The 23,818-nt window shown below is 36.7% G+C and overlaps 1 protein-coding gene across 19 annotated transcripts in view; it reads right to left on the bottom strand.

The window, feature by feature from the left end:
* The window catches only part of KIAA0825 (KIAA0825 ortholog), a 451,052-nt gene that overhangs the window by 261,235 nt on the left and 165,999 nt on the right, over positions 1–23,818 (bottom strand). For all 19 annotated transcript variants that reach the window (XR_008479837.2, XM_035292225.3, XM_008991795.5 and 16 more), the window contains one exon: positions 20,827–20,966. Coding sequence is in view for 18 of the 19 variants with exons in the window: in XM_035292225.3 (XP_035148116.1) it covers positions 20,827–20,966 (140 nt within the window). In the remaining variant the exon portion in view is untranslated. The remainder of the gene's footprint in view (positions 1–20,826; positions 20,967–23,818) is intronic.

The raw sequence follows: 23,818 nt of genomic DNA, 5'->3' as shown, positions 1-23,818 counted from the left end.
AATCTTTTCCCAAATTATGTTCCAATCCCCAAACATCCGTTCTACTCAGGGGAGTTTATTTGCTTGTAAAGGAACCCTCCAATCTCCTTTTCTTTTTCTGTGCTATAATGTTCTCTTCCAATAAAATTATCATGATTTAATCAATACATTAATTGACTAATCAACGGCTTCCTATGTGTCAGTCATCATACCGGGCACTGAGGCCATCCCCTTCCAGGGATTTAAGGATTGTGCATATATGTGTATATTTTGTTGGGGGTGGGGAGGAGATGACAGACAAGTAAAAAATTATTACCTATTACCACAACATAAGGAAAAGGTGAGTGACCATGGATCTGAGTTTGTCTGGGACAGTCCTAGTTTAGGTCTGTTGTCCCAGCATAATTACTAATGGCATCCTCTTTCACTTTTAAAAGTGCCTCAGTTAGGATGATAAATTATTTGATCACCTTAAGTCTAAGTGCTTTAAGTATGAGGCACTGTGGAAATGCAGAGTATGATGCTTTAAATTTTTCAAGGGAACATGAATAAGTCACAAAGCAGATCATGTTTCAGCCAAGTCTTTAAGAAGGCATAGAAATTTATCAGCATAACAAGATCAAGGTGGGGAGTACTTTCCAGGAAGACAGAAGAATTGGTGAAATGTTGCAAAGACAAGCAGTGCTCATGTAGCTGAAGTGAGTCTGCCGTGAGGAAGGTGAGAGATGAAACTAGACAATCAACAGAGCATGAATAATATACAGGCCTGTAAATCATGCAATGGAAATGAAGATGCCAGGGTGAATATGAGGGATAGTTCTATGGAATGGGTGATGATTTTACCAGTTTTTCAGATGAACAAAGTAAAATGAAGAGAAATTAAGTAACTTGTCCCAAGGTCACAAAGATAGTAAGAATTTGTTTGTGCTGTCCAAATTATACTATAATCCCAAATTTCTCAAAGCCTGCTTTGACATTTTATTGACAATAGCCACTAAATGTAAAGCACTCCGTCCAAACCATGTATATGGTATGTGGTAATGTATTGCCTCAATGCAAATTTCTTTAATTTCATATAGTGTATTACATTTTCACATATATTGTCTTGTTAAAACCTCGTACTATTTTACTACAGGACTTTCTATGGGTGTGCCTCTTGTCTTTAGGTATCTTCCAACAGCACCTGAATCAGTGCTACAAGTTTAATATTAAAGAAGGAAGAAAAGAAGGAATGTTTACTACTAAAGAAGGAAGAAATGTTTTAATACTGTTTTAATATTAAAGAAGAACGAAAAGAAGGAAGCAAGGCAGAAAGAAATAGATTGTTTTAATACTAAAGAAGGAAGAAAAGAAGATAGGAAGTGAGAAAGAAATACATCTCTTGAGTATTTTGTGTTAGGTTTGGCCCATCTAGAAATTGATATTTCGGAATGGCAAATAACTATTTGCTAGTCATAATGTTCAAAAATTTTTTCCCCTAAGCCTCATCCTCCCCACATCCATTGTATACTTTTTTTTCACCTACTCCTTTAAAATCTTATTCTCTCTTGACTTCCTTGCAGCTATGCTTTCTTGGGTTCAGACTTCCTTTTTAGCATGTCTTTTCTGGTAGCTCTTCCTCTTTTATCTGGGGTTGACAAGTTTTTTCTATAAAGGCCAGATACTTCAGGTTTTGCAAGCCATTTGGTCTCTGTGTCAACTACTCAACTCTTCCCTTGGAGCACAAGAGCAACTATAAACAATATATAAATGAAGGATCAAGGCTATGGTGAACTAAAACTGTATTTACAAAAATAGGTGGCAAGAAAGGGCATTTGGCTCATGGGAGCTCCCCTAGAGCCATGGCCTTAGCTTCCTTCCAGCCTCACTGCTTTCTACTTGGCTTAGCGATTCTGTTACCCTTTGACTTGAAAGATTCTTCTTATGCAGAACTTTCCAAATTATCCATCTCTGGCTCTGACCTTTCTCTTTTATGTTCATTGCCGTGTTCCCTAGTTCTGTCTAGATCACCATCACATGCTTATCTCCAGGCTCAATGCCTTAGCAGTATTTATTCCTTCTTTGAATTGTTAGATGTAATAAAATAAATATCTCTACCCCCATTCTCCTTTTCAAAATGAATTGAATGTTCATTTTTTTTCCCTAATGTGTCCCTTCTTCTCTGATTCTAACGCTATTAATATACTTTAGGTTTTCTTTTCCTCTTGTTTTAATCAAAATACTTCCCAGAATATATATTAAATCTAAACTCTTCTAGATGCCTTTAATGCCTTACATATCAGCCTTATAATTTTCTCTGATTTCCCAATATTCCATTCATCATCAGCATCTAATAAAGACTGCCTCATTCATCATCTAATAAAGACTGACTGGACAGTAATGCTTATCAGATTCCAGATGTTTCTAAGGTCTGTGCCCTGGAAACCTGGTGAAAGTCAACATCTTTGCCAGGTGCTCATCCATAAACATTGCTTTTCCTTAAGTTTTTAATTTATTACACTACTGGGATATTATTGTGCTCTCTTTCATTCTGATATTCCCCTATTCCTTTCAAGATGACTCAGCTGTAGTTTAATTATTTTAACCTGCTCTTTAAGTTAGTCCTGACGGAGTTTAGAATCCACTACCCCCAAAATATGGCACCTTAGCATTTGAGAAAACAGCAGTAGCAGAAGGTCTCTTTGACCTTCTCCTCCCCTTTTCCCCTGAAATAGGCCTTAAAGGAATTCTGAGTTTACTCTAAAGTAGAACGTAAGACCCTCATTCCAAGAGGTGCACTCCATATAGCTGGCAGAACAAAATGTCCTCATCTTGAAGACACAGGGACACAGAGAAGAATGTGAGCAATCAGACCTTGCTAAACTCCCCCTGGTATATGGCCATGAAATTATACTCCCTTTGTCCAATCACATTTCTGCCACACTGTTCATTCTTCATCACACTTAAGCATAAAATAGACAGGTTTCCCTGTGTCTTCAGGTCTTTCTTTCTGAAGGCTCCCATGTCATCTAACATTGATATTAAATACATTTGTATGCTTCTCTCTTATTAATATCTTTTATAATAGGTGCCTCGGCCATGAAGCTTGCAATGAGTGAGGAAAGGTATTAGTTTTTCTTCCTTATAGTCCCTTACCCTTTCCACAAAATATAGGTTTAACTCTCATTTTTCTTTCCCTCTGCCGTCTGGACCAGACATTTGTTTTTCTAATATAAAATTCTCCCAGTGTGTCTTTATGGAGTCCTCTGTAGTGAAAGAGATAAATATTAATGCATTCTAGATCTGCCTAAAGTATCCATTGTTCAAACAAATGTCATCCACTTTGCCTCCCTCAATCAATAATTTTACCTAAGAGGTATTCTCCCATTAGAGCAACATCTAACCCACACCCGGACTCTTGTATGTTCTTCCCATTAATATGAGTCACATTTTTGGTCTCACCCCACTTCTCATTTTCCCGGCACTAACAAAAGAGGAGTGACTCATCTGAGTGTTGAGTTTGGGGAAAGGAATTAGATTGGTTTTCTTAGCCCAGTTGGCTTTTCTCTTTTGGGGTTTGCCTCACTGCAAAGGCTTACATTCTGGCCTGATCTCCTATCTCTTAAGGTCAAACAGGGAAAGCTCTGCCACTGCAAGGAAGTCCTCTAGTTTTCAGCTCTTTTGATGGTTTAGGGAGTAGTAAGTGGGGTATTGTGGGGTGGGAGGTATGGAGGGATAAGCTTAATTCTGGAAAGCAGTATTGGCAAGCCACATATTTAAAGCAATATTCTCTGACCCAGATTTTACCAGTAAAAATCATAGTAGTAAAGATGCTACTTTCAATTTCATTTGCCTTCTTTGTCAAATGTTTCATAGATTAGATAAATAAATGTCTTCTCAATAACACTGAAGGGCTGCATACATTATTTTAAACTCCTTTCGAGAATCTCAACTTGTTAGTGCTTCAAAAGAAGGGTGGTTTCAGGCAAGAAACTCAACCACCAACCCACCAGGAGACTGTATTTATTGGTACCAAAGGTTTACACATACATGGTACACTAGCAGTTGGCTTTCCCAGCCTGCTTAATTTTTACTTTCTACAAGAATGTTGTTAATGACAAGCTCCTGCTGAGACACTAAAGTAGGTTTGGCAGCAGTGTTGTAGAAGAGTGTGCCATAAGCTCAGGGACTCTGAATTAACCAGGCACTAATGAGCATCCCTCACTAAAGGGAAGAGGCTGACTCATTTTCAATCCAGGTATTAGAAAGTGTAAAAATAGCAATTATAGTATGTAAAATAAGGATTCAAAACTTAAAATATCAGGCCAATAAATTAAAAAGAGGTGAAATATCATAAGAAAATTATTTCAAGGAAACACTAAATTTGGATGTCACAGCTTAGTTCACTGTGAAAATTAACTAAAATAAAATTAAAATCTAATTGGAAAATTAGATCAATAACATTGCACTTTGTTATATAAAAGGCTGCTGATACATGTAACTATAAGGACCTATCATTCATTTATAAAACTTTCAATTAATATACCTTTTTTTCACAGAGAGGCTATAATGGACCTGAGCAAACAGGCCTTGCTAAGTTTCTCCCAGTTTACTGCCATCAGATCATACTTCCTGTGTCCAATAATATTTCTGCATAACTGCCCATAAAAAATACAGTTTGTTCTGTGTTATTGGGTCTTCATTTTGGAAGGCTCTGTGTTATATAAAACTTATACTAAATATACACACTATTCTCATCAGCACACGGAACATTCCCCAGGATAGACCATATGTTAGACAAAATAGGTCTCAACAAATTTTTAAAAGTGAAAATCATAACAAAGGAGTAAAACTAGAAATCAATAACAAAAGTAATTTTGGAAACCGTAAAAATATACATGGAAATTAAACAACATCCTCCTGAATGACCATTGGGTCAAGAAAGAAATTAAAGAGAAAAAAGAATTCTTAAAACAAATGCAAATTTAAACCTACAAGGTAGAATAAAAGCAGTGTTAAGATGGAAGTTTATAGCATTAAGTGCTTATGTGAAAAAAGAAGAAATATGTCAAATAAACAATTGAATGATGCACCTCCAGGAACTAGAAAAAGAAGAACACACATAACCCCAAATTAGCTGAAGGAAAGAAATCATAAAGACCAGAGCAGAACGAAATGAAAAAGAGACTTTAAAAGTACAAATGATAAGTGAAGAAAGGTTATTTTTTAAAACATAGAAACAAAATCAATAAACCAAGAAAGAAAAAAGATCCAAATGAACAAAATCAGAAATGAAAAAAAGACATTACAACTGATACCACAGAAAGATACAAAAGAGCATCAGAGATTATTATGAACAGCTATAGAGCAACAATGTCCTAGCCAGAGCAAAGAGGCAAGAAAAAGGCATAAAAGGCATCCACATTGAAAAAGAGGAAGTTAAATTGTCCTTTTTTAATGGTGAGATTATCTTATATCTAGAAAAACCTAAAGACTCCAACAAAAAACTCTTAGATATGATGAATAAATTCAATAGAAATGCAGAACACAAAATCAATGTACATAAATTAGTAGCATTTCTGTACATCAATAATGAACTAGTTGAGACAAAAATCAAAAAGGAAATCCCCTTTATAATAACTATGAAAAAATTCCTAGGAATAAAATTAACCAAGGAGGTGAAACATCTCTACAAGAAGAACTCCAAAATACTGAAGAAAGGAATTGAAGAGGGCATAAAAAGAATTTTTAAAAGTCCTATACTTATGAGTCAGAATAAATAATATTGTAAAATGACCATATTGCCCAAAGCAATCTAAAGATTGAAAGCAATCCCTATCAAAATATCAATGCTATTCTTCACAGAATTAGAAAAAAAATCCTAAAATTTATATGGAATCAAAAAAGAGCATTAATAGCCAAAGCAATTCTGAACAAAAAGAACAAAGCTAGAGGCATCACACTACCTGGTTTAGAAATCTCTTTCAAGGCTGTAATAACCAAAATAGCATAGTATTAATAGAAAAACAAAAAACATAAACCAGTGTAACAGAATAGAGGATCAAAAAATTATTCCACATATTGACAGCCAACTGATTTTCAACAAAGGTGTCAAGAACATGCACTGGGGAAAGGACATCTTCTTTAGTATACGGTGCTGGAAGAATGGGAAATCCATATATACAGAAGAAGTGAAACTGGACCTCCATCTCTCACCCTATAAAACAATAAACTCAAGATGGATAAAAGACTTAAACATAAGATCTGAAACTGTAAAAGTATTAGAAGAAAACAGAGAAAACACTTCATGGCTAAGACCTCAAAATCACAGGCAACTTGAACAAAAATAGACAAACAGGACTTAATTAAACTGAAAAGCTTAAAAGCTTCTGTATAGTAAAGGAAACAACAAAATGAAGAGACAACCTGTTGAAGGGGAGAAAACATTTGCAAATTATTCATCCAACAAGAAACTAATGTCTAGAATATATAAGGAATTCAAACAACTCAACAATTCAAAAAATACCACCAAAAATGGGCAAAGGACATGAATAGACACTTCTCAAAAGAAGATATACAAATGGCCAACATATGAAAAATGCTCAACATCACTAATTATCAGAGAAATGCAAATCAGGCCATGAGATATCATCTTACCCCTGTAAGAATGGCTATTAGTAAAAAGACAAAAATAACAAAAGCTTGTGATGATCTGTATAAAAGGGAACACTAAACACTGTTGGTAGGAATGTAAAGTAGTACAAACCGCTATGTAAAACAATATGGAGATTTCTTAAAAAACTAAAAATAGAATGACCATATGGCATTGTGTGTGTGGTTTTTTTTTTGTTTTGCTTTTGCTTTGTTTTTTGAGATGGGGATCTCACTGTTGCCCAGGCTCGAGTGCCGTGGTGTGATCTTGGTTTCCTGAAGCTTTGATCTTCCTGGGCTCAAGTGATTCCCCCACCTCAGCCTTCCAAGTTGCTGGGACTACAGGCTAATGCCACCATGCCTGGATAATTTTTATATTATTATTATTAGTAGTAGTAGTATTGTAGAGACAAGGTCTTGCTATGTTGCCCAGGATGGTCTTGAGTTCCTGGTCTCAAGTGATCCTCCTGCCTCACCCTCCCTAAGTGCTTGGATTATAGTCATGACCCACCATGCCTGGCCAGAACTATCATATTAATCAGCAATCCCATTACTAGATATCTACCCAAAGGAAAGAAATCAGTAATATCAACAGGATATCTGCATTTACAAGTTTATTGCAGTACTATTTATAGTAGCAAAGATATGGATTCAACCTAAGTGTCCATAAACACATGAATAGATAAACAAAATATGGTATATATGGACAATGGAATACTACTGACCATACAAATAATAAAATCATGTCATTTGCTGCAACATGGATGGAACTGGTCATTATCTTACGTGAAATAAGCTAGGCACAAAAAGACAAATACTATATGCTGTCACTCGTATGTGGAAGCTATAAAACTTGATCTATTGGAGGTAAGGAATAAACTGATATAAACCAGAGGCTTGGAATAGTGCGTGGGTCAGAGGAGACTGAAGAAAATTTAGTTGCTGGCTACAAACATACAGTTAGAATAAAGACATTCTTATGGTCAGCAACAGAGTAGGGTGACTATAGTTAGCAACAATATTATATATTTCAAAGTAGTTAGAAGAGAGGACTTGAAATGTTCCCAACACATAGAAATGATATAAATGAAATGATAAATACTCAATGTGATGGACACCCCAACTTCTCTGACTTGATCATTACACATTCTATGCATTAGCAAATACTCACATGTACCCCATAAACATGTAAAATATTATGTATCAATTAAAATAGTAAGAATAGTAAAAAAAAAACCCTTAAATACATTTTTATGCTGTCCTCTTGTTAATCTCTCCTTTGTTATGGGGTGCCAGCCAAGAACTTTGCAATTGGTGAAGAAAAGTAGTTTTTCTTCCATCAGTTCAATAATTGTGATGAAGACTGTATGGTACACAAAGCTTAAATATTTTTATCTGGTCTTAGGTATATAAAAAAATTTGCCAGACCCTGTACAAGAATATTGGAAGAGTGAACATATGTTACAAATAGCTAATACCAAATAAGGACATTTTCCAATTACTCTGAAACCATGTGTAAGTATAAGAAGGTGTCAGCTTTTCAAAACAGTCTTTCCTTATCACTCAATCTATCAATCTCTATTAGTCACCTTATTTTAGAAAAACATGCTAGTCATGGTGGCTGTAATCACAAGACTTTGGGAGGTTGAGTAGGGAGGATTGTTTGAGACCAGGAGTTTAAGACCAGCCTGGACAACATAGCAAGATGCCATGTCTACCAAACTGTTTCTAAAAATAACCAAGTGAGATGGTGCATACTGTAGTCTTAGCTACTTTGGAGGCTGAGGTGGGAAGATTTCTTGAGTCCGAGTTTCAGGTTACAGTGAGCCGAGATTGCCCCACTACATTCCAGCCTGGGTGACAGTGCAAGACCCTGCCTCAAAAAAAGAATTAAAAGTACTTTATGGCACTTATTAGTAGCTGAACTTACCTAATCTTTATATCTGTTTATAAAGTTTGTGCTTTCCACTTTTCCCTCAACAATCAATTCCCCAGAATATAAACTGTATAAAAGCAATTTTTAAATGGAATATTTTATTTTTTTATCAACTTTTATTTTAATTTTCTGCCTTGATATGTCTCATGCTGTCAGTGGGGTGTTGAACTCCCCCACTATCTAAACCTTTTTATAGGTCTAGAAGTACTTGTTTTGTGAACCCAGGTGCTCCAAAGTTGGGTGTGTATGTAGTAAGAATGGTTAAGTGTGCTTGTGCTTGTTAAAGTGAACTCTTTGTCATTATGTAATGCCTTTCTTTTTTGCTGTTGTTGATTTAGAGTATATCTTACCTGATACAAAATAGTAGTGACCCCTTTCTCTTGTTTTCTGTGTGCAAGCTATATCTTTCTCCAACCCTTTACTTTGAGCCTATGGGTGTCATTACATGTGAGATGGGTCTCTTAGAAACAGCAGAGGACAGGTTTTGTGTGTGTGTGTGGCTGTGTGTCTGTGTGTGTGTGTATTCAACTTGCCACTCTGTGCATTTTAAGTGGGGGCATTTAGGCCATTTACATTCAAGGTTAATATTAACATATGAGGTTTTGATCCTAACATTAAATTATTTGTTGGTTGCTTTGTAGTTTCTATTGTGTGGTTGCTTTACAGGCTCTGTGAGCTATGTATTTATGTGTATGTTTCTGTTTACAAGTATCTTCATTTTGTTTCCATATTTAGAACTCCCATAAGAATCTCTTGTAAGGCTGCTCTGGTGGTAATGAATTCCCTTAGTGCTTGCTTGCCTGGAAAAGATTTTATTTCTCCTTTGTTTATGAAGTTTAGTTTGGTGGAATATGAAATTCTTGTTTGGAATTTCTTTTCTTTAAGAATGCTAAAAATAGGCCCCCCATCTCTACTGGCTCGTAAGGTTTCTACTGGGAAGTCTGCTGTAAGCCTGCTGGGCTTCTCTTTGTACATGATCTACCCTTTTTTCTAGCTGCCTTTAAGATTGTTTTTCTTTAGCCTTGCTCTTGAATTGTCTGATGACTATATTCCTTAGTGATGTTCATTTTGTATAGTATCTTGCAGGTGATCATGAATTATTCCCTCAAGTATATTTTCTGGGTTGCTTACTTTTTCTCCATCTCTCTCAGGATGCCAATAATTCATGGATTTGGTCACTTTTCATAGTACCATATTTCTTAATTACTTTGTTTATTTTTTAAATTATTTTTTCTTTATTTTTGTCTGAGTTAGTTCAAAAGAGCAGTCTTCAAGCTTTCAGATTCTTTCTTCTGATCGGACTAGTCTATTGTTAAAGCTTTCAGTTTTACTTTGAAATTTCTTAAATAAGTTTTTCAATTCCAGAAGTTCTGATTTATTTATTTTTAAGGTATTTGGTTCTTTCCTGGATTGTTTTAGAAGTTTCTTTGTGTTGATTTTCAACCTTGTCTTGGATCTCATTGAGCTTCCTTGCAATCCATGCTTTCAATTTATTTTTTTTCTGTCAATTCTGAGTTTCCATTTTGGTTACAAGCCATTGCTGGAGAACTAGTGTAATCTTTTGGTGGTATCACTATATTTATATTTTTCATTATGCCAAAATTCTTGTGCTGTTTCCTTCTCTGGAGACATTGGCATTTCTAATTTTTGTAGTTATTTTCATGCAGGTAGGATGTTTTCTTTTTCTTTATTTCCCTAGAATGTTTCTTTTTCTTTCCCTTTCCTTTTTCCCCTTTTTCTTGGGGGTGTGACTGTACAGAGTACTGGTTAGGGTCTTTGGCTTTGCTTCTATAGACATATGCACTTCTTTTGGCAGGTTTTATATTGGGCTGTGGAATTCAACCTACAAGCCCATAGATGGCACTTACAGGTAAAAACTGGCTGTGGCCAATGTGTCTGTGTATATATTTGATCCTTGTTTACTAGCAAAGGCTCTCTGTTGCCTCAGGTAATGGGCTGATTCATGGGATGTACAGTGGTCTGACCTCCCTACTCAGCCCTAAGGGGTGGCAGGGGTCACAAAAGGTGGAGCCAGACCAGGCAGGTCCACTTACAGGTCCCCCGATGTCAGGCACAGGCATCAGTGCCAACGGAAAATGCAATGAAGCAGCTGCCGAGCGCCCAGATGTGTGCCTAGGCTTGGAGCTGGGAAACCACCTCAGCTCCAAGTTCTGTGCACAGGTATGATGGATGGCCTAAACTTCTAATCAAGGAGAGTGGGTGCTCCAGATGCCCGAAGCTCTACCTGGGCATGAAGTAGAAAGGCTTCCCTGCACCAGAATCTGTAAAGGATAGTTGGGCAAGTCAGTCTGGTTGATCCAGAGAAGCGGTGCTCTGAAAGCCTAGAGATCTGCCTGCGCATGGAGCAGAGAGGACCCCCTGCAGCAAGCAAGATCTCTGCACAGGAGAGTTGGAGCAACTCATGCTGCTGGACCAAGCAAGCAAGTATTCTGAAAGCCTGGAAACTTGCCTGGGTGTAGAGTAGAGAGGGTCCCCTTGCACTAGAATATCTGCACAGAAAGGGTAGACAGCTCAGCCTGCTGATCCAGGTCATCTGGTGCTCTGAACGTATGAAGGAAATTTGTCATGGCATGTTCACCATTGTATTTGCAGTCTAAAACAGTGCCTGGCACATACTTGATGCTCACTAAATATTAGTTGAATAGAAAATTTACTTAACAAATCAAGAAACTAAACATTTTCAGAAATTAACTCAGAAGAATATTACTTCTTATTTTTAAAAATCATCCTCACAAAGTCTCATGTTTTCATTTTAGAATTCATTTAAAAACAATGGACTTTCAGGAAATAATGGCTCATCTAACAAGGACCACGTAAAACATCAAGTAGGCAATGTACTCAATTTTTCTGTATCTAATTTTTCTCATTTATAACATCGTCCTAATAATCCTGGGTCATACATGAAATAATATGTTAAATCATTTGAGTTGCTTGGGAAAAGATGCTGCAGAAATGTATGATAATAGTATTACTTATAATATAATGCCCAGTCATTTTACATACTAATACGGAAAGCACATTAACTATTAAAGAAAGACACATTTCTATAGTCATATTAGACATTTTCTAAGTTCCATGAAGAGAGAGAATGTAAAATATTATAGTCATTGCCAAACTAGATTAGATTTGATTCAATGCAGGTGAAACAACATAGCAAAATTCAAACTGCCAATCTCCCAAGCTATATGCAAAGGTTCTTAAGGAGTCCTAAATATATAGAACTTGAGAATATTTATTTGGTCTACCTCTCATCTTCAAATAGATGACAGCTGCTAGGGTGACACCTTCCCAGGCACAAAGATATCCAAAAGGGAGAACCATATCCCCTAGGAGACAAGTATGCTTAGTTGGAAAGGGCGGGTTACTGAGCAACAGAGGGAGAAATCATTGCATAGAGAGCACAGGAGCAATCAGAGGAGAAAAAAAATGCATCAGACATATTTTCCAGGCATTCAGCATTTTTTTAAAAATGGAAAGAATCTAACATAAGTGCCTACTATGTGCCACTACTGAGTACTTTATGTTTATTTACTCTTTAAAGCTCAAAACTAATTAATAAGGTGAATATTATCAGCCCATTTAGAAATGAGAAAATGAGAGTTTAGAGAGATCAATGAATAAAACAGAATTGTCATGGAAATTGAATAGGCCTGCAATCATTCAACGAATACTTTTTAAAAGCATGTTCTATGCTCTCAGTACCAGTCTAAAGTGTCATGAACCAGGCAGGGCACTGGGGATAAAATGGTAAGCTATCCCTGCCCTCCTAAAACTCACAGTGGCTGAAATACACATTAAATACCAATTACATCAATTGACATTTCACTTAAAACTGTGACAAAAGAAGTACAGTGGGATCTCACCCAGCCAAGATGATCAGGGATGACTTCCTAGGAAATAACATTTATGGTAAAAGGTGACTCACAGTTGCCAGGTAAATAGAGACAAGGAAGGTTTTGGAAGAAAAAAAAAAAAAAAAACATTTCAAAGCCTCTGAGCAGGAAAGAACTTGGCATATGGGACAATTACTCTAACTGGTGTTAGAGCAGCTGCCCCTTTCTTCAGGTAACTTCTGCAGGGAGACTGCTATTATAAATATACAAATCTACGTTGCACAACCTAGACCAGAGAATGCATGACCCTGCGTTGGAGCATGCTACGCTGGGGTTGAGTAGGATGCGATGAGCTGGACAACTTTGCCACATCTAGAACATGCAGGGGATTGCTGGTGTTGCAAGGATTAGGGTTCTTACTCTAAAAAAATTGGTAGCCACTATCAATTTTTAGCAAGGGAGTAATCAGTCCAGTATGTGAATAAGATTATGCTTGCTGACCACTGTGAATGCCTGATTAAATGGTTTATGATAATTTTTAAGTGAATTCTTTTTATAAACCTATAATATGTTATGAGGACAGGCCACATACTCAAATTCTGTTGCCTTCTATAGCAACAGATATCTTGTTTGATATCCCAGTTGAGAAAGCCACCCAGAAACCAGCAGCAGTGGGAGCAGCATCACCTGGGAGTTAGAGAAACACATAATCTCAGGCCCCACCCATGACCTATTGAATCAGAATCTGCAGTTTTAACCAGATCCACAGATAATATGTTTGCACTTTAAGGACAAGAAGCCTTATTTTACATAATCCATATCCCACCACCACCCCTACAAGCACCACCCCCAACTCACCCTCATGGAGTCTCAAAAGAACCTAAATGGTAACTCTTTCTGGGACTAATAGTTTTATGGAGCCCACTGATAACTCTAAACTAGTTCATCAGCCATTCTTGGATAGGATCTTTGGAAAGGATCCCACACGGTGACATACAAATATGGTTCTACTGTTCTTAGTAAAGAAAATAACAAGAACAACAAATAAAGGATTGAACAAGTTAGAGTTCTGAAGTGCAGACATCATTACTAGCAAAAGCAGCCTAGGACATCACTATTAGGTGGGCTAACAATGGGTTATTTCAGGTCACCTCCCTCAAGGCAGTTATTAAATTGCACTTTGGTCACACTTATAAAACAAAACACATGGTTGGGCATGGTGGCTCACATCTGTAATCACAGCACATTGGGAAGTGAAGGTGGGAGAACTGCTTGAGGCCAGGAGTTTGAAACCAGCCTGAGCAACATAGCAAGACCCCACGTCTAATAATAAAGAACTAAAAAATAATAATAATGCAAACACAAACACACACACACATCATACACAATAAAACACCAAGCTTCTGTCATAATATGCCTTATATTACCTAAAAGACCAAGAAAATATTAACTATACAGTAAGATAATTTGAGTTGAGTCATTCATTTTAAGTCAACAGTTGCTTGCTAGTGGTAGTAGCCTTTTAGCCAGAATTTTCTCTAGAGCTTTTCCTTGGTTATCTTTAGACACTTCACCGTGAAGTTAAAAAGTACAGAAGGTGCTATGAAAATTATCTACTACTGAGGTTTCTGATAGTTCCCATGAACTGTGCAATACTGCTATTTGTTAAATGTTCCGTGGCTCTGCTTGGATGCCATGTATTGTGGTGAATGGAAACAGAATTTGGAAACCAGCTGCCTGGATCAAATCCTTCTTTGCCACTTATTAGTAGTGCAACTTGGATTTCTTTGTGTTTCAGTTTCCTCATCTCTAAAAGGGAAATGACAATCATACCACACAGAGCTGTTACAAGGTTTCAACAAGTAAACACATTTAAACTACTTAGAAACAATGTCTGGAACATGTTAAATAGTATGCATTTACTAGTTTGCTATTGTTATCATCGTACAAATTAATATTATCAGAAGCCTAGAAGTTTTACTGGCAATTATTCTTGGGGCACTAGGCAAAGGAAAGAATGTTAGTCACACTTCATTTAAATGTCACCAGCAGGAAAGGTTACCTGCTAACAATTGGGAAATTGCCAAATATTTGTTCCTTTGATGACACATGTAAGAAACCTGTAAGTCCATGTGGCCTGAGCAAGATAATTACCAGAACAATTGCCTTGGGTGCTAAAAGTCAATAATTCAAAATAGTATCTCACAATTTTAAAATCTTCTGTGATCATTTGTAATTGAGAGTTTCTTCCCTGCAGATTTAAGATGACCTAACTTAAAATCAACAAACATTACCTTCTCCTGCCAATTGAACTGTACCCAGTGTTAAAAGCTACCTATCATGTAAAATCAGTTCACTTTTATTGAGTGTTGGCAATGTAATCATTCCTTCAAAATGCAATATATTTTATACAGAGAGAATTATTATACATGGCAAAAATGTAATTCCACTTCCTAAAAGTTTGCAGACTGTGAAGTATACATTATAAATCCTAATCATTCACTTATTTAATTTTGTTATTTTCTGAAGCTCATTTAAGTTGCATCTCAGATTACAATATAGGCTCTTATAGGCTCTGTTTTAAAATCTTCTTATAGGCTCTGTTGATTATTTTAAAACACATATAAATTCTGATAAACAATTTCCACAGAGCAAAGCAAAAAGCTACAGATATCACTTTCACTATGAGATAAATCCCATATGCTTTAATCTTTATATTATACAGTTATTGTCTTAGTCCATTTTCTGTGACTGTAACACAATACCACAGACTGGGTAATTTAACAAGAACAGAGGTTTATTTGGCTCACAGTTTTGGAGGCTGGGAAGTCCAAGAGCATGGTGTCAGCATCTAATGGGAGTCATCTCATTGTGAAAGGGTGGAAGGCAGATGCCCAGATACAAGATACAGGGAAGTGAGCCGAACTCATGCTTTTTATTAGGAACCCACTTGAGCAATGACTAACCCACTCCCATGATAATGGCATTAATTCATGAAGGCTGAGTCCTCATGCCCTCATCAACTCTTAAAGATTCCACCTCTCAACACTGTTACAATGGCAATTAAATTTCAACATGAATTTTGAAGGAGACATTCAAACCATAGCAGTTGTTTATCAAGAAAAACTCTATACCCAACAGAATTTAATAATTGCTTATTAAACAAAGAGAATTTTGTTTTAAAAAATATGCAATAAATACATGTACTTAATATTTCTGCATTTTTATTACTGAGCCAATTTAACACAAAATTAAGTTTAATCAATTAGATGAAAAAGACACTTTTTTTTCTTTTTTTTCAAGTTTTAAGTTCAGGGGTACATGAGCAGGATGCGCAAGCTTGTTACATAGGTAAATGTGTGTCATGGAAGTTCGTTGTATAGATTATTTCATCACACAGGTATTAAGCCTAGTACCCATTAGTTATTTTTCCTGATCCCCTCCCTCCTCCCACCCTCCCACCTTCCAGCAGGCCCTAGTGTGTATTGTTCCCCACTCTGTGTCCATGTATTCTCATCATTTAGCTCACACTTATAAGTGAGAACATGTGGTATTTGGCTTTCTATTCCTGTGTCAGTTTGCTAAAGAAAATATCCTGTAGCTCCATCCATGTCCCTGCAGAAGACATGCTGTCATTCCTTTTTATAGCTACATAGTATTCAATGGTGTATATGTACCACATTTTCTTTCCTTTTCTTTCCATGGTGTATATGTACCACATTTTCTTTATCAGCCAACATTTAGGTTGATTTCATGTCTTTGCTATTTTGAATAGTGCTGCAATGAACCTATGCATGCATGCATCTTTATAATAGAACAATTTATATTCCTTTGGGTATATACCCAGTAATGGGATTGCTGGGTCAAATGGTATTTCTGTCTCTAGGTCTCTGAGGAATCTCCACACTGTCTTTCACAATGGTTGAACTAATTTATGCTTCTGTCAACTGTAAAATTGCTCCTTTTTCTCCACAAACTGTCCAGCATCTGTTATTTTATGACTTTTTAATGATAGCCATTCTGACTGGTGTGAAATAGTATCTCATTGTAGTTTTGATTTGCATTTCTCTAATGATTAGTGATGTTGAGCTTTTTTTTCATTTAATTGTTGGCTGAATGTATATCTTCTTTTGAAAAGTGTCTGTTCATGTCCTTTGTCCACTTGTTTATCTAATTAGTTGTTTTTTCCTTGTAAATTTGTTTAAGTTGATTATAAATTCTGGATATTAGACTTTTGTCAGATGTTTAGTCTGTAAAATTTGTTTCCCATTCTGTAAGTTGTCTGTTTTCTCTGTTGACAGTTTCTTTTGCTGTGCAAAAGGTTTTTAGTTTGATTAGGCTCATTTATCAATTTTTGCTTTTGTTGCAATTGCTTTTGGCATTTTCATCATGGGATCTTTGCCCACACCTACGTCCTGAATGATATCACCTAGTTTTTCTTCTAGGGTTTTTATGGTTTTGGGTTTTACAGTTAAGTCTTTAATCTATCTTGAATTGATTTCTGTATATAGTGCAAGGAAGGGGTCCAGTTTCAATTTTCTGCATATGACTAGCCAGTTCTCCCAGAACCATTTATTAAATAGGAAATCCTTTCTCCATTGCTTGTTTTTGTCAGGATTGTTGAAGATCCGATAGTTGTAGGTGTGTGGTCTTATTTCTGGGTTCTCTATTCTGTTCCATTCATCTGCATGTTTGTTCTTGTACCAGTACCATGCTGTTTTGATTACCATAGCCCTGATGTGTAGTTTGAAGTCCAGTTGTGTGATGTCTCCAGCTTTGTTCTTTTTGCTTAGGAATGTGTTGGCTACTCAGGCTTTTATATGGTTCTGTGTGAATTTTAAAATAGTTTTTTTCTAGTTCTGTGAAGAATGGTACTTTAATGGGAATAGCATTGAATCTTAAATTTTTGGGGGTGGTATGGCCATTTTCACAATATTGATTCTTCCTTTCCATGAGCATGGAATGTCTTTCCATTTGTTTTTGTCATTTCTGATTTCTTTGAGCAGTGGTTTGTAGTTCTTGCGAAGGTCCTTCACTTCCCTCGTTAGCTGTATTCCTAGATATTTTAATCATATTGTGGCAATTGCAAATGGGAGCCCATCCTTGATTTGGGTCTTGGCTTCACTGTTGGTGTATAGAAATGCTAACAATTTTTACATATTGATTTTGTATCCTAAGACTGCTGAAGTTGCTTATTAGCTTAAAAATGGAAAACACACTATTTATTGATTTTTTTAAAATCCCCCAAAAAAGCTGATAATTACGTTGCTTGAAATATACAACTCAGAGTATTTTACTCAAAGATTTTGCTTTCCTTTTTTTTTTCTTTCTTTTTGAGACAGAGTCTTGATCCGTGGCCAGGCACCAGGCACCAGGCTGGAGTGCAGTGGCACAATCTCGGCTCACTGCAACCTCCGCCTCCCAGGTTCAAGCAGTTCTCCTGCCTCAGCCTCCCGAGTAGCTGGGACTACAGGTGTGCACCACCACGCCCAGCTAATTTTTGTATTTTTTTTTTTTAGTAGAAATGGGGTTTCACAGATTTTGCTTTCCTAATATTTCCTAAAATTATCAAGCTTCTAAATTACAAAATGGTACTCTGAAAATATTGTGAGACTTTTAATCAAATAAAAATAAAATCTCTATAAAAATACTATAAATTAATTTTTATGTGCATAATAATGTCTACATTAGTATAATTAACAAGATTCAATGAAAATATTGTTTCTAATTGGAAGTGACATGAATTCTATTGGAGACTAAGAAGTAGGTCAATCAACTGATTAGTAAATTCAGTCACTTTATCCTTATGGTGTTTGAAGTAGCTAGTAAAATTCAATACAAGACAATACTAGAGCAACCATGTAGTCTAATAGCCTTTGTTAAAAATGATGGATATTTGAGCATATTGGATAAATACACTGCTCTACTACCTAAGAACCAGAACTAAAATTAGTACAATATGACACCTTTGATAACTCTACGTTTTTTTTAAAACAACATCATCTTATACATACCAGAAGGTGGACATAATTATTTGTTATAAGTAAATGTAGGATTCATTTGTAAGAGAATATGGTTAAATAGTCATAACTATAATTGTACTTTCTGTAGTTAGTGACTATCTCAATATAGTCAAAAGGCTTATCTCAACTGATTTTGCAATCGATTCTGCATAATTCTATCCAATGAAGACCATTTCTCTTATAGGACTTTGCCTGTGAGTTTCAGCAATTACATCAGAGTAACTCTCAGCTGTGTCAGATACTATCCTTGTCACGTAGCTTCTTTGTCTGAAAAGCACTTAGACTATAAAGTTTAAAGGAAGCACTATGTTTTATATTCTAATTGATCACTGATTTGCCAAGCACTGTTTACTGAACTCTTTATGTAAAAAGCACTGTGTCAGCTTAAGGAGGACTATAAAAATCTACCTTGCCTAACAAGCTGGAGAGGCAAGTTAAATGCATGTGTACCAAGATGTCCTGGTTGATCCAACCTGAAGTGTACAGATAACAATTCTTCCCAGTACTACTGCTATTCCACTTCAGGGTTTAATTTGCATGAGTATTTGTATTGGAAGGACAGGGGACAGAAAGCTCTGGCTGGGTTCAAAATCTAGATTTACTCACTGTTTGTCAGATATGTGTATCTCTGGGTAAGTAATATTTATCTTCAATGCCAATGTCCTTATGTTTAACATGAGAGTAACAATAGTATATATTTTATAAGATTATAAATAGAATCAAATTAGATAACATGTATAAAATGCTTAGCATAGTGCCTGATAACTAATAAGTGAACAACAAATGTTGGTTACTTGAGGAAGTAGTTTCCCTAGTGTAAGTTTTCTCTAGGAGAGTGGTTGTTAAGCCTGAAGCTAAATAAATTGTTTTCAGATAAACTTTGTGAGATTTGAGGCCCAAACAGTACTGTTTGGAAGCTAAGGAAATAAAATCAGAGTCAGAGTTTGGGAGGGAGCAAGGTTTGCCCTTCTGCTTGGAACACAGTGTGGCCTGAGGAGTTGTGGTGACAATTGGCATTACATGGCTTTACAGTTTGGAGAGCACCAGGGGAGAAGTAATAGTAATATTCTCACAAGAGATGCCACTCCTAAGTGCCTTTTGGGAAGCAAAATTAAGGTGGATGGGAGAGAATATGGGGAACTGGTCCTGAGCAGATATGAGAAAACAAAAATTACCAGAAATGACTGGAGCTATTTAGACAAGGGAAGGCTATAAGCTCATTTGTATACTAACAGGCTGGTAGGGCCTAACAGCATTTGCCTCATTCATATATAAACACAATAAAATTATAAGGCAGCACATGCTAAGAGCGAATAAAGTAACCAAGATGAAACTTCACTATAAATGTCAGGGAGGAAGAGATCAGTGTGAGATAGGGCGTTCAAAGCTCCGAAACATCAGCTGGCCTTTGCAGACTGGTGGAAGCCAAGTTGTTTAGGGCAGGTCTTTAAGTAGGAAAGACAGGTGAGCCAAGGTGTGGAGCAAACACATGCTTGGGGCTTTGGAGACAACAATTGGAACAGGAGTTAGTGGGTGGTGTGTGCAAGAAAACAGTGGAGGAAAAGGTTAGAAAACTATTCTGGGATCATATCTGGATGGTGAAGGGAACTGGATTTGGTCCTGCAGGTGATGAAGAACTAGAGAAAAAAGATTTTGATTTGGGAAACCTACAGTGAACATAGTAATCGATAAAGTTAATCAGGCTTCACTTGTGGTATGGAATAGGAGAGATGCACAGGAGTATGTGAAAATGGTTAGACTCTTCCTAGATGAAGTGGGACAGTGATGAGAAGTATTATTATTTTGACATAACATGACTTACCACTTTCTTAAAAAGCATTTTGGGGGGAAGTAATTAAGAGAAGTATGGTCTTTTATTACTCCTCAATTTCCACTTAAAATTTTCTGATGATTACTACTCTGTGTTCTAATGGATACAGCTGTAGGCCACAGCTTGCTTGTTTGTAAGCTGCACAAGCACTCTTCATGATACACTCAAATTCCCCTGTTAATCTAATTCTCTCTCTCTCTCTCTCTCTCTCTCTGTGTGTGTGTGTGTGTGTCTAGGTCTAATTCAAACTTTTGCTTTGGAAATATAACTGCATTCTTACAATTATTTTAGGCATTTCAAACCCTGCATATTGATACATTTCTACATAATGGTATTTGTGATAGAACAATGTCAAACAAAAATGTAGTTTTCCCTTATTCAGAGTCCTACAAATTATTTCAAATAAGTTGGTAAAGCGATGTAATACTTTTGCGTGCTGCTAACCCAACTGACTGTTAATATAGGCCATTGGTTTACATCCTTCTTCCAATATTTGCCTAGAAAAAAAAATGTTATTCAACTTGAGCAATGGCTAGATTTTTCAAGGACATTCTTATAACTACAAATACTCACTTGAGCTTTTTAGCAAGATTCTCAGCAAAAGTCCATCATGATGCAGTAGGGTTTCCAGAAGCAAGTTCCAATTACAACCTGGCTGGGATAAGAGCAGTTTCAATTGACCCTCGGCTTTCAGTCCTCCAGCTGATGGAGTCCTTTCAAAATGCAAGATAAAGATGGAGTAATGAAGTTAATTTATCTATGAAATTAATAGCCTTAAAGTACAGATGTAATGCTAACTCCTTTAAATGTCAATTCTTCCCAGATTACTCTGAAAATGCTTTCATGCTTACTTACTTTAGGGTTGCCTGGGGAAGGAATTACATTTAATCTCAACTAGCTAAAAGCAAATTAACATTTGGTAGTCTGCCAAATTTAAAACTGATACAAAATACCCATGCCTATATTTCATGGAACTATGTCTGTTTTTGTTTAGTAGAGAAAAGAAAAATTATTTATGCATTTATTTTGAATGCATTCATTTGTTCATTCACCAAATATATGAATGCCTACTGTGTGCTATTAACTCCTTTCATTATTAATGGAAAGAAGTTCCGATGGGTTTGGCTAGTTTGTAATTTGCTATGTGCTGTGATTGAAGATGAAAAAAAAATTCTGTCAAGGGTCAACCATAATCTAATTATTTAATATGTAAAGCCTTATATCGACATGTAATTATCAGAACCTCTGCAGTTACACTATTACCTACTTGGGTAATCATTTCATCAAAGGGAAAGAATTCCAAGGCAAATACGCTTTTGCTTGAAAAATTATCATCAGTGTTGAACAGAAAATAGAAATCAGGTCTCTCACATCACCACTTTCATTTACCAATGAATCAGCAGGAGAGCAAAGAAACTGATAACATTATTTACTTTTCCCTTCTAAAATCTAGAAATCTAAAATTTAAATTCTCTAACAGTCACAAAACAGGAAATCAACTTACAAGGAGAACAACAACAAAAGAAGGCAGGAAATGGTTAAACTCAATCTGGTGACAGCCTCAAGAATGTGGGCATCCTGGTCAACATGGCGAAACCCCATCTCTACTAAAAATACAAAAAAATTAGCTGGGCATGGTGGTGCGTGCCTGTAATCCCAGCTACTCAACAGGCTGAGGCAGGAGAATTGCCTGAACCCAGGAGGCGGAGGTTGTGGTGAGCCGAGATCGCGCCATTGCACTCCAACCTGGGTAACAAGAGCAAAACTCCATCTCAGAAAAAAAAAAAGAAAGAAAAAAGAATGTGGGAATAGAGCAGCAGGGGAAGGGAAGGTGGACTGAGCAATGTAGAGGTGAGAATGGGAGCATCATATACTTCAGGGTGGAAAGTAATGCAGAGCAAAGGGTATCACTGAGAGAGGCAACTTGCAGCATTATCATCAGCACATGCGATTTACTGTGTGGTGAGCCATCCAGTTATCAACACAGTCTAAACTAGTAGCTTTCAAAGCTTGGGCCCCAAACCAGCAGCATCAACCCCACCTGAGAACTTGTGAAAAATGCTAATTCTCTAGCCTCATCCCATCAGAAATTCTAGAGTGATGGGTATGGGCGAGGTGGGAGCAGGGCAGAAATCTGTGTTTTAACAATCGTTCTCGAGGAGATTCTGATGCATGCATGGAAAGGCTTGAGAGCCACTGTTGCAGGCAGTGCTTTCTGAAGCACAGGCAGTAGGGGTAGGACCAGTTAGCATCCTCTTTCTTGCCTCTGCCTTTGTGCCATACAGGTCCACTTTAGCTGCACCTACAATAGGCTAAATGTTTGTGTCCCGCCTCCTCAAAATTGATATGTTGAAACCCTAATTAATCCCAATATATCTGGCAATGGGGACTTTGGGAGATAACTGGGTCAGGAGAGTGGAGACTCTATGAATGGGATTACAGTCCTCATAAGAAGAGGCCGGAGGGTTAGCCTGACCTCTTTCTGCATGAGGATACAAGAGGTTTGCTATGAGAAACCTGGAAGAAGGCCTTCATGAACATCCAACTATACTGTATCTTACCTTAGACTTTCAGCCTCCAGAACCATGATAAATGTTTGTTAAGCCACCCAGTCTATGGTATATTTGTTATAGCAGCCAGAGCTGAGATACCATCCTTGCAATGAACTCCCTACAGTCGTTTATCTTTATATTAATCCTATTCTTCCTTTAATTTGCAGCAAAATTTTCACTGTCCCTGTGAAGTGTTCACTAAAAATTTCTCCTCACAGTGGTAAGCTTACACATTTTAGCACTTTATTATTTAATCAATTAAAGTTTTATCTGTTCAATTCACCCAGATTCAAACTTTGTGAAGACACTTGCTTTATATCCCAAAGCTTCCTTAAGTGAATTAAGCACATTTAAAGGCTTTCTAAATGTTAACTAATTGATTTTTTTCTGCTCATAAATGAGTAGGCACACTTAGAGAAAAAAAAAAAAAATGAAGAGGACGCTTTGCCGGAAGGCTGGCTTAAACAAAATGAGAAGAATCAAAGACACAAAATGAAAAAGTCTCAGAACACCTCCCCCTTGGCTTGGAATGGTGTTTGGAACATCTCATAACCTTATGATGCACAAAATCTGTCCACTTGTGCTTGAACTTTGGACCAACTCGGGCTTCCCATTTAAAACTCTGATAACATATCTCAAATTGGAGTAACTCCTTAGGCAACTGGTGAGGCATTGTTAGCTAGGAAACCTCCTACCTTGGGTGGGTGGTAAAGAGAGAAGAAGGGTGTTAGTAAACTCTAGGGCCAGAGGAATTAAATCTATCAGTTCTGAACATCCCAGGAGTTCTGAATTACTTTTGCAGATTAGTCTGGGTCTGGCTTTTGCAGTAGTCCCAAATATGGTACCAAAGGAATAATTTACTAGGTGATCCCTTTGGACTAAAAATCTAGAGCAGATCCTCACAATGGTTGTCCCTACTTCCATCCTAAACCCTAAACCCTAACTTCTAAATGCTCCCTTGGGGTTCAATGGATGAAAACTTCTACTTGGTAGTAAGTTGTACATTAAAATTG

Source organism: Callithrix jacchus, chromosome 2 (assembly GCF_049354715.1).
Source record: "Callithrix jacchus isolate 240 chromosome 2, calJac240_pri, whole genome shotgun sequence".
Classification (NCBI taxonomy): domain Eukaryota; kingdom Metazoa; phylum Chordata; class Mammalia; order Primates; family Cebidae; genus Callithrix; species Callithrix jacchus.
This window is presented reverse-complemented; position numbering and strand designations above follow the sequence as displayed.